The sequence below is a fragment of the Procambarus clarkii genome, chromosome 71 (genome assembly GCF_040958095.1).
Source record: "Procambarus clarkii isolate CNS0578487 chromosome 71, FALCON_Pclarkii_2.0, whole genome shotgun sequence".
Lineage (NCBI taxonomy): Eukaryota > Metazoa > Arthropoda > Malacostraca > Decapoda > Cambaridae > Procambarus > Procambarus clarkii.
In genome coordinates, this window is record NC_091220.1 from 15,758,873 (window position 1) to 15,771,261 (window position 12,389).

The following is a 12,389-nucleotide window of genomic DNA, read 5'->3' on the forward strand; positions in this document are numbered from 1 at the left end:
GTATGCTAAACCTAAAGCCACTAATACACAGCATTTTGGCCATGATGTGGTAAAACTAAACATAAAAACTAAGACTTAAAACTAATTGAGATACAAGCTAAAATTAACCGAATTAGAAAAATAAAATAAATGACATTAATTACATGGTGACTGTTACAGCAGAAATTTGAACAGACAGCAGATAGTAATTTTCACTAAATAAACAGAAGGCACGGAATTCTTTTTAATTTTTACACGGCAAATATATTAGCAATTTTACAAGTTCATTCATTAATGTTCTATAATAGCAACACATGGGTTAACATTTAGTTGCCACTATTTAGTTTTCCTCTTATACTTGTGGTTGAGAGAAGGGCAGTTTTTAACATGATTGGGAAGGTCCTTCCACATTTATGGAATCAAGGGAAATGCTCTGCAAATTCCTTGATTTGCTGAGCATTTCTAGTTTGGTTAAGTCGCGCTCTTGGAATATCAAATAGATATTTGTTTCTAGTGTGGTGCTCATGGGTTCTGTTACAACCTTCTTGGAAGCGTTTAAGGTCAGGATTGGCATTGCAGTTCAGAGTTTTATATATACAGTATAAAGTACACTTGAGAGGATGTGCAGTGACTTAATATCTAAGGTACTCAAAGATTAAAGTAAGGGGGACAAGTAGAAATTTAAGTAAGAGAGGCCAATATGTGGGAATTTATGTAAATAAAATGAATAAAAAGTATGTATTATTTAAGTATTATTGTGTTTTACAAAATAAATAATAATGAATCTGAACAAAAAATAGAAAGTGTATAATTCAGTTTCTGAACAAAAAAATGATTCAACTATGACAGTAACACTGATTGATGTATACAGGTGACTGACTCCCATAACATAATCTGCCTCAACATAGACGAGCCTTTAATTCAAGTGAAAAAAGAAGACCTGTGCCCCATTATCCAGCAGCCTATGATTATAGCCAGCATCACCTCTATAACCATCTTCCTCTTCCTGTTTTTTGTACTTGGTGAGTATTAATCTTCCTTGGTATCTCGTGTACAGAATAGTATGGACAATTTCAAAGAGTTATATGACAAAGAGTGCTTGGAAGACAGGACACCACGAGCGTAGTGGCAGTGAAAATGTGTTCTGGAGTTCTCTCTAGAGTTTCGGGTAGCTGATCCAGTTACGGCGCCTTGTATTCTTAGCACCTAGGTAGTCAAATACCTAGGTTACAAGGTGTTGAACGAGAGAGGCTGCCTTAGGAACTCTGGGAGTGCTCTAGAATAGTTAGCTAACTGAGGATGGGATAACGGACTAGAGAGAGCTGTTTCCCCCGGGCCTCGTTAGTTAACTGGAGGGTGGAATAATGGACAAGAGAGAGCTATTTCCCCCACCCCCCGTTACATCGTTCTGTAACTACACTTAGGTAATTACTTATTTCATCTGCCAGTAAATTGAAAACCTTCCTCTTGGAAATCAGATTTCATCAAACAAAATCTCATCATTTATTCAAGTTATACCATATTTGTTTAACAGTATTTTCAACAAATCAGATGATACAAGTTATATACAGTATATAGATATATATATATAATGTATATAGATATACACTGCAGTATAATGTAGTAATTACATCCAGTGTTGCCAAAGGGTTTAATGTATGTTTAGAAATTGCATATAAATGAATTTTACTACCAGACACATGGTACTGTATACAGTATTAAACAAAAATAACATTGTATACTGTAATAAATAAGTATTTCCAAATATTGTTCAGTACCACATAAAATATTAAGTCCGAATCTTCAATGACTAAGTTCATGTATACAGTATTGGGACAATATTACATGCTTTAATTTCTTTCAACCATCATAAAATATGTTATTTTAATTTCACACTCAGCAGACCGCATGATTTTCTAACGATTTAATTTTTACAGGAACCGTAAGTGTTTATAAATATCAGCAGGATATTAAAGTGTGGTTATTTACCCATCGCTTGTGCCTGTGGGCCGTCGCACAAGAGGAACAAGACGCTGACAAGAAGTATGATGCTTTTATCAGCTATTCAAACAAAGTAAGTCTTTTAAAACAAATATACTGTATATGAATTGCTGCTTATAATACACCTATCACAATGGAATATTATTTACTTTTATAATCTTATTTTGACTCTATTGTATTATGATACTGTACACTGTATGGTATATACTGTACTGTACAGCATTTGTAATTTTTTTTTATATTAACAAGCTTATATATACACAGCGATGTGCTGCTACCCAATGCTATATGAAAGATTACACAGTGCAGTATCCACTCAATTTAACGGCCTATATGGGGCTGTACCCTAGTCGTTATTTCCGGAGCTCCGTTATTTCCGAAGTTAAGTCGGGTCGGGTAATTTTTCAAGTAACATTCAGGTAGGTTATAGTTTATACTGTATAACTAAAATTAAATAAAGTTCATTGTGTAATTGCATTCCAATTTAGTGCCACACCGAAGATTAAGCCAGTTGCTGGCTGCTGCATGGATGATGTGTGAACACACAGGGGGGACCCCGTAGCCTGGTGGATAGCGCGCAGGACTCTTAATTCTGTGGCGCGGGTTCGATTCCCGCACGAGGCAGAAACAAATGGGCAAAAGTTTCTTTCACCCTGAACGCCCCTGTTACCTAGCAGTAAATAGGTACCTGGGAGTTAGTCAGCTGTCACAGGCTGCTTCCTGGGGGTGGAGGCCTGGTCGAGGACCGGGCCGCGGGGACACTAAAAAGCCCCGAAATCATCTCAAGATAATCTCAAGATAACGCTCTGATCAAGTCCAGATGGGTGGGAAAAAATTGATTCATTCCTTTGTATTGCAAAATATTTCATGTATCAATCAGTGAGTTAATATTTTCTCAATAATATTTTAGAGATGTGTTTTGATTTACCCTGATAAGTGCAGGTAATGTATTTTTAATGTTACGACACAGGCTGTGGCGGCCATGCCATAACAATGGCGATCGAGCCTTGTCACTGAGAGCTAGCCAAGACGAAATATTTTGAGCTCACCTTTTCTCTGCTGACGATAGAATATACATTTGCAGAGACTAATATGTAGCTTTTGTTGAAAAAAAACAATTAATATCTTGTAATACTATAATAAAATTGGTAAATTGACTTACTTTTAATGAAGCTGAAGATTACGAAGCTGTGATGATTACGTCATCCTCTGCAGCGCTTGTTCTATATTGTTTATATTGTATACAGGGTACATACTGTATGTATACTTATTTTCAGGCACTCACTTCACACAACAGCTAGCCTTACTACTAATTCACATGAGTTCTAATTCTACTTCACTATTGACAATTATTTCTACTGTATATTTACACTGTACAGTATCTTTTTGTCTAGGCTTAATTAATCATTAACACTTACAATACTGTACTTTATCAACACTTTTTACACTAATTTATATGCCTTTCAATCATATTTTATATCGTTAGTGGATGACTTGTCACGACTTGTTGGTGGGAATTCAGCATCGGCGGGTGCAGCATGGCTTGTAGAGCATTCATTGCTGGCGGATGTTCCACGACTTGTCGATGGTAATTCAGCATCGACGGGTGCAGCATCGCTTGTCGACGAAGATTTTTCACGAACCGTTGAAATCATGAATTTATCTATTTTTGTCTGAATCTGATTTTCTCTGGCTAACGTTTTGAGACATTGCTTTAAGGCTGTAAGGTGTACATAAAAATTTCCAATAACTTCATGTTTACTTTTTATTGAATATTCAATGAGTTCCTCAACTTGTTCCAATCTTTTCTGATATCCGACACCTCTAGGCAGAGCCTCACCAACATCGTCCGAGTCATCATCAGAGTCATCACAGTCATTTCCGAGAACACTTTGCGCAATCTGTTCTTCAGTTAACAATTCATAACCAGGATCGTAATCATTTTCTAACCATTCATTGATATCATTCACTTGTACACCCTGACCAGCTTGGAGCAACATTGTTCGGATCGTTTCTTCAAACCCTTCAAAATCATTGGCTTCATTTTCAAAACCTTCGAATTCACTATCAGATACTGCTGCTTCACATCTAGGCCTCTCTGTTAACAGTTTCTTCCATGAATTTGTTAGTGTGGTTTCTTTCACTTTATTACAAAGCCTAGCCCAGTGGAATATTGCTTCCCTGATTGTGTACTTTTTTAGATTTTCTAGTGTTCTTTGAGCCCTTGTATCCTTTCCTGTCAATTCATCTTCCTCGCTAGGTAAAACAACTAAAACATCTTCAAGCATTGCTGTTTGGTACATACGTTTAGCAGCAAGGATAACACCTTGGTCCATGGGCTGGATCAAGGATGTTGTGTTTGGTGGAAGTGCCATGCATTTTATTCTGCCATCCCTTGAAATTAACTTGCTAATGGGATGAGCAGGGGCATTATCTAGCAGCAACAATGCCTTAACCTCATTGGCCTTTATTCCACATTTGTTGATCTGGAATTCTCTGACTTCTTTGCAAAAGTGGTTTTCAAACCAGTCCGTAAATATTGTTTGATTAAACCATGATTTCTTAGAATTGTAATATATTACAGGTAATGCCTGCATTATATTTTTTAAGGTTCGAGGATTTTTAGACTTACCTACCACGGCACATTTTGTCCTGTGAGAGGCATCAGCACAGAGCAAGACTGAGAGCCGTTCCTTGCTTATCTTTTGTCCAGGAATATTTTCCTGCATCCTACTGGTTAAGGATGTACTTGGTACAGCTCGCCACATAAACCCAGTCTCGTCAGCATTATATACTTGATATTTGCTTAAATTATTACTGACAATGTACTCGTTTAATTTAGCCTTGAATGAATCAACATTAGTGGGATCAGCACTTGATGCCTCACCAGAAATTTTTTTGGTGTTTGAAATGTTATGCCGAGCCTTAAATCTTCCAACCCACCCATCACTTGCATTGAAATCTTTTATACCTAATTGAATGGCAAGTTTACTTGCTGCAACTTTAAGCTCTTCAAATCTTATTGCCTTGCTAATTGTGCGGTGCTGAATAAACCACTTATACACTGCAGCACCCAGTTGTGGATACTGACCAGACTTTACTGTTTTTCTCGAACATGCAGCACCAGAAGTAGCACACTCTGTTGTGCTCACATATTTTAATAGAGTATCCTTCTGTTTCTTGATGTCACTTACTGTACTTTTCCCGATGTTAAACTCTGCTGCTGCTCGTGCATGAGAATATCCTTTATCAAGTTTCTTAATTAACTCCAGCTTCTGTGCAACCGTTAGGCGCTTCCTTTGGGTAACTTTTGGCATTTTGTAAATTAAAAAGATCACAATTACAGTACAGTAATATCCTTCACACTTGAAGCTAGCCGCGCGAGCTCACGGTAAACAATGGGAACACATGGCCCGGCGGAGTACATTCTAGGTCCGTGGGAAAAAAAATACCTAGTGCCTATACTATAAAAGGTATTTAATAAGAAAACAAAGACTTTTGCTTAATAAAAACTGTTTCAAAATATTTTATTAATAATAATTTACAATTTTCTTCATTAAAGTGAATCATTTTAAAAGAAAATTAAGATGTAATATATGACTCTGGACGATCCAGGGGCCGGATTCAGGAAGGTACTTACGAAGGTTTTTCCTCTTAGCTAAGAGCGAATTCCTTCTTAGCGCCTTCGTGGCGGCTAGGTCCGTATTCAAGTAGGTACCCTAAGTGGAAAAACCTTCGTAAGTTCATTCCGGGATTTAAGTGTGGTTTCGACCACTCGTAGCTTTACGTAAACTGGATATAAGTCATTTTTTCTCTACTACATAACACTGGGATCGATTTATGATATTGGAACATGACCAAAATATTATAGCTGGTGAATCTAGTGAAGAGGAATCCTTCGTGTTAGTTATATATGCATTCTCTGCTTGAAACTTGAAGTAAATATGTGTTTGATGATAGTAGAATTAGTTTTATAATAGCAAGATATTATACCAGTAGTTATTAAGTAAATAAACACTGGTGAACATGAAATATGAGAGGTGATGAGCCCTGCCTGATGGGATCATTTACTATCACCAAATGCCCCTGTTCACCTAGTAGTAAGAGTGTACCTTAGCTATACATACCCATTTCTAATTTATTTAGTTTGGTTTTATTTTGAAATTAAATCTGGGTGAGACATAAAATAAAAATATGCTGCACAAATGATGTTAGGTAAGGAGAAGGGTAAAAATGTCACAAACTTTATTCATTGAATACTTAAAGCTATAATTATGACTATATACTGTAGATTATTAAAAAAGAGAGAGGGAAGTAGGGGTCCAAAACCTCTTCCTGTTATACAATTTGGGTGTGGAACAAGTAATTATCAAAAGAAGGCACCATGCCGGGAAGGCTATGTAGCAGTAAGGCAGTGAGGTGAGGCAGCTACTTACTTGAGAAATGCTTATTTTATTTACCTTATAAGCTGAGGCAACTTATTTTATTTGAGGAATACTCAGCTGATTCCTCTACATTTAGCATGGAACAAATTTGTGTCCAAGACCTCTTCCTGTTACTCAATTTGGCTGTGTGTAACCAAACTAGAAGTGCTCTACAAATCAAGGGACCCAGAATGTGGAATGACCTCCCGAATCATGTCAAAGGCTGTACCTCTCTCAACCAGTTTAAGAGTTAAACCAAGTACTGCCTAATTAACTCCATGTAACCTAACTTACCTCCTAAATGTCAACCCATGTCTTGCTATTTTTTAAACAACGCTGTTCACCAACATGTGCAATTGCTGAGTTATGCTATGCTAACCCCCCTTTTTGTATTTTTTATTCCTTCTTTCAACACAATTTATACCTAATCCCGATTACTAAGTTTTAGTCTGTGTTTTTTCCCCCACACCTTGCCCGAAATGCTATGAGTATTAGTGGCTTTAGGTATTGTATGTACTAGCTCTGTCTATAAATCCAACATTATGTTTGTAAATCAACTGTATGTACTTTTCCTGAATAAAATGTATTTATTATTTATTTTTTAATCAGTAAGTATTAAAAGAAGGCACCAAGCTGGGAAGGCTATGTAGCACCATTGTGTGTAACAATAAACCAAATTCTTTTTAACAAATAATGCACCTGTATGGTAAAACAAATCCTGTCAGCTGTAAAAATATTGATGCAGTTATTTAAATGAAAAATATAATGAAAGAAATATTACTGGTTTATTTTTATCCTATCTTTTTGTACTGTACAGTATATCCAAGGAAGTGAAAAATTGAGACATAATACACAATTTAATGAATGATTAGCATGGATTAGCAGTTCAAAAGAAATATGACTTGTATTACATATCAACATGAGATCTTAATGATCCATGGTCAACATGATTTAATAAGGATAATACAGTACTGTATTTGTAATAATACAAACTATAATTTAAAATCTTTATTACTGATTTTTTTTATTAAGAAGATTAGGTATACACAGCAATGTGCTGCTACCCTATTCTATATGGAATATTACACAGTGTAGATAAAAAACTAGCTATAAGTTTATCTAATACTCCCATCTCACAGGATGGTTAGACATACTGTACATGGAATCAATTTAGAAAATACCAGCCTCAATACAAAAAACAAATCAACTCTGACTAAACAACTCTAAGCAATTTTCACAAGAGGTAAGCACTGAATCATGGAAACATTATATTATAATTACTCTTACCAGTTTCTACAAAACTCCTCTCAAACAATGTATTTTTAAACATGTTTAGGTATACACAGCAATGTGCTGCTTCCCTATTCTGTCTAAAGGACCACACAGTGTAGATCAAAAACCAGCTACAAGCTCACCTCACAGGATGGCCAGTCATACATGGAATTAGGAGAGAACAAAATACTTAATGCTGATCTATTAGCCTCCACTGGCAAAATCTGGGTGCAGCACAAGAATATCTTCCAATATTCCTGAGTGTATGAAGTAATTACAGAGCTCAAAATACCTCATACCATTTGGTATGAAGTCACTGATAACAGGACAATCACAGATATAGTGTTGGAGAGTATGTTCTCTCAAGTAGGACTGAAAACAGATGTTTTTTCCACCAAGAGGGCTATAAACCCATGGAACCGCCTACCCGCTGAAGCCGTAAATGCCAAATTCCAGCTAAAAAATGTAATTAAGACAATTGGCGGGCCCTTCAACAAGCCGCCGGCTTTCTGTCCTCTTCGAGGTCACTAGATAGTTAGTGGCCCTTGGGTAAATTCAGTAAATATATACAATAATTGTCAGCGCATCTTCCGAGCAACAAGGACAGCTACACAGTATCTCTTAGAATTACGTAGGTAAACAACAAATGTAACATATTTGTTTACTACAATGTCGGTGCTGGCTGTAGAAGTTGAAAAAACATTGTTTTACTTCGAAATATACTAATTTTATAAGAAAATTCGACGTAAATAGGAGGCAGTAGAGCTGCGATAAGCCAGCGCTAAATCTTCAATATGAAGAATGTTGCTGCTCTCTGATTGGCCAAACGAAACACAGTAGTGACCTCTATCGGCACGCAGGTGAACCAACAATTTTTCTTCCTAAGTATACCTTATTGAATAGCACCTAAGCATCTTCTTAGGGCGCACTTAGGAACCTTCGTAGCAAACCCACTTACGAAGAAATACACAGAGCTTCCTGAATCTAGGTCCTCAGGTCGGTGGCGGCCTGGTCGCCATGTGAGGGGACGCTGATTTTTTGAGATATATACAAGAGTTGTTACATTCTTGTACAGCCACTAGTACGCGTAGCGTTTCGGGCAAGTCCTTAATCCTATGGTCCCTGGAATACAATCCCCTGCCGCGAAGAATCGTTTTTTCATCCAAGTACACATTTTACTGTTGCGTTAAACAGAGGCTACAGTTAAGGAATTGCGCCCAGTAAATCCTCCCCGGCCAGGATACGAACCCATGACATAGCGCTCGCGGAACGCCAGGCGAGTGTCTTACCACTACACCACGGAGACTAAACCGACCGTCGGTAATATCGACCGCAGACCGGTATAGATATAGTGTAGATAAAAAAAACTAGCTATAAGTTCATCTAATATTACTATCTCACAGGACGGTTAGTTATACATGGAATTGGGAGAGAAAATAACTGCCCTTAATACAAAAAATAAATTAAATTTGACTAAATAATAACTTCATGATTTTCATAAGAGCTAAGCACTGAATCATGGAAATATTGGAAATACCACCTCTGGCTGGAAGAAGGGGGACCCTTAGCCTCAGAGGAAACCACACATAATGCATTAAAGGGAATGTTTAGGTCCCCTCCAATAAAGTTTCTGTGTGCTTTTCTCCTACCACCCCTTCCTTCTTTTTTTTGTGCTTTATTATGTATTTAATGATTACAAGATGTACATGGATTGATACAAAATAAATATATATACAGTATATATATATATATACACGGTTGCATTAAGCATGTTATTTTACTTTTTAATGCTTGGTGCACATTTCCAGGATGAAGAATTTGTGAATTCAGTGTTGGTACCTGGTCTTGAATCTGGTGATCCTAAGTACAAAGTGTGTCTCCATTACCGTGACTGGATCCCTGGAGAGTACATCCAGAACCAAATTGACCAGAGTATTGAGGCCAGCAGCCGAACCATTGTGATACTGTCGTCCAATTTTATTGAAAACGTCTGGGGGCAATTGGAGTTTAAAACTGCTCATTCCAAAGCCCTAAAAGATAAAACTAACAAGATCATTGTTATTGTTTTTGGAGAGGTAAGTAGATTTTAGTAATCCAGTAAGAATATTATCATGTTCTTTGAGAGTAACTAACTGCCTCTTTAGAGGCAGGCGGTTTTGGAATGCCAGGAAGTGGCAGTCAGTACTAATGAGTTTCAAGCTAGTTTGAGCGAATGTCTTGTTCTGTTTAAATCATACCCAGAGTTATTTGGTAATTTCAAAGCATCATTTGCTGTGAATCCTTTCAGTTCTGTTTCAAATTAGAAATATACTGTACTGTAATGTGAAAATATAAATTGTCATCATCAATAACATTGATTTCAAATCTGATTGCATTAATATTAAATCAGTATTATCATCATTGGATAATAAGAAAAGCTGTTTTACCCCCTATGGCCCAAATCAGTTTCCATTGAGCAGTTCTGCCCCATCTCACTTTACAAGTTGTGAATGCATGCTGCATATGATAGTAAATATGCTATTTATATGTTCGATCACCAATGTAATGTGCATCTTAAAGTTGTAAATTTTGTTATAGTGGTAAAGTCAATAATTACATATTTAATTAATGTAATTATTTTTAATTGATACATAATTAATTACATATCTAATACATAGGTGCCACCAGACTCCGAACTTGACGACGAACTTAGGCTCTATTTGTCAACAAGGACATACCTCCAGTGGCGTGATCCCAAGTTCTGGGAGAAGCTGCGGTACGTCATGCCACATCCTCAACAATTCATTACAAAGCAACATAAAAGAAAAGAAAATTTAAAGTTGGAACTTGTTCATTCAAATTCAAAACAAAACACCTGAATTTGTTTTATCGTGTGCAGATATGAGTAGCAGAAAATACAGTACTCCATTGAGTAGCTAAACGGAAGTATATTATTATCTAAAACTTAGGTCATTTCTGCATTCTCATAGTGTTTAGTGAAATATACACTTATCAATATTGACACTTTATATTTCAAAGTCATTGCTGGAGACAATGTGTGTTGGAATGCAGAAGTGTCTTTCAGGGAGTCTGCAGTAGAACTGAAATCCTTCAAGGATTCAAGTGTTACCTAAGTAAAGGCTAATAACAAATGGGGAAAAAACAAAGGCCGAAGCGTGAGAGCTACGGCCTCATACGCATGGGGTCCAGGGTTCGACTCCTACAGCCCGGGTGAATGGAAGGTAAAGGATAATATTAATGTATCGAATCTTTCGTGTTGACTTCTGATGACAGTATATTGTCACATTATTATTATAGATTATCCTCAGTGAAACATTTCCTTTATATAAGAGTTCTGTATATATATATTTTAGCCCATTGTTTACTGCCATTTAAAAACAGTAGATAATGATGTATGACTGAATGGCTGCTACAGCTTGCCTGCTGACAGTACTCAAATCTTCCTAGTCAAAATGTCATTTTGGTACTTCATATTGTTCAAGAGAATGCTAACAAAAATGCTGTCTTGCTTCAAGGTTTTAGTTTTATGAACTATGTCCTTATTAACTCATTTATTTCACCTCTGGTACCTTACTGGCTTTGTGGTAAATCTGTGGAGTTAAGTTTTCTTCTTGTGCTTTACTGGAAGCTCCATACTTTAGGCGTCTTAACACTTTAGCCATCTGGGGCCAGATTCACGAAAGCACTTACGAACGTGTACATCTTTCCTCAATCTCTGACGGCTTTGGTTACATTTATTAAACAGTTTACAAGCATGAAAACTTCCCAATCAACTGTTGTTATTACATTCTGGGTCCCCCAGTCACTCAGCAATGCAAAAAAAATTTACAATCATATATTTACAAAGTGTAAAGTAATCAAAATGGGTAAGGAAGATTGGAGACCTGTATTTAACTATACCATATAGAGAAATTACAACTATACCAATTACAAGAAATAATGAGAAAGATCTGGGAGTAGACATACACTTAACACCAGAAGCTCATGTGAACAGGCAGCAGCATAGCAGCATACAGGAAGTTAGCAAACGATGTTATTTAACCCACTTTAGTTCCGAGGATTCCTTTGTGTGTGGAATACTGGTAAAAGAAATTACCAAATGGGTTGCGATGTTCACAGAATTGGAGCTGGATGCAAAGATGTGCGTTTGTCAGTATTCTTAAATGGATCAATATCGAGTACCAAAAAATGATCGAGTGCTACACAATGTGCAATTTTAAAGTTTAAAAGATAAAAGCAGGCAAGAGGCTATAGGAAATGGAGGAAGTTACAGTACTCTGGATATTATGAAAAACCAACATTCTTTCCAATAACATTCGAAGAATACTTTAATATTTTTCTTCAAAATATGACGACGGTGAATGTTTACAAATGTACAAATGTTGTGTAGTAAATAAATGTTGGAAAATGTTTAGCCATTTTTTATTTAATCATTATTTTTCTATTAATTTAACAATTCCCAGGTTACTTCATATTAAAAAAAAAAAATTCATGTTGGTATAACATTTAAAAATTGTATTCAGAAGAATTTGCATATAGGAGTATAGGAACAGGCATGTGGTGTACAGTATAGGAACAGAGATATGTGCAGCACAGTACTGTATTAGGAAAATATATTAAGAAATGAAAAGGCGAGATGTGTAGTGCAAAAGTTTATGACGTGGAAATACTGAGGAGTTCTGAAATGGTTTCTGCACGTTGAAGGAATGAACG

General features: G+C 36.4%; 1 protein-coding gene across 2 annotated transcripts in view; it reads left to right on the forward strand.

The window, feature by feature from the left end:
* LOC123745580 (protein toll) overlaps positions 1-12,090 on the forward strand; it is a 33,388-nt gene extending 21,298 nt beyond the window's left edge. For both annotated transcript variants that reach the window (XM_069312084.1, XM_045726251.2), the window contains exons 3-6: positions 851-1,001; positions 1,917-2,053; positions 9,485-9,751; positions 10,334-12,090. In XM_069312084.1, coding sequence (XP_069168185.1) covers positions 851-1,001; positions 1,917-2,053; positions 9,485-9,751; positions 10,334-10,534 — 756 coding nt within the window. In that variant the 3' untranslated portion in view covers positions 10,535-12,090. The remainder of the gene's footprint in view (positions 1-850; positions 1,002-1,916; positions 2,054-9,484; positions 9,752-10,333) is intronic.
* The last annotated feature ends 299 nt before the right edge of the window (positions 12,091-12,389 follow it).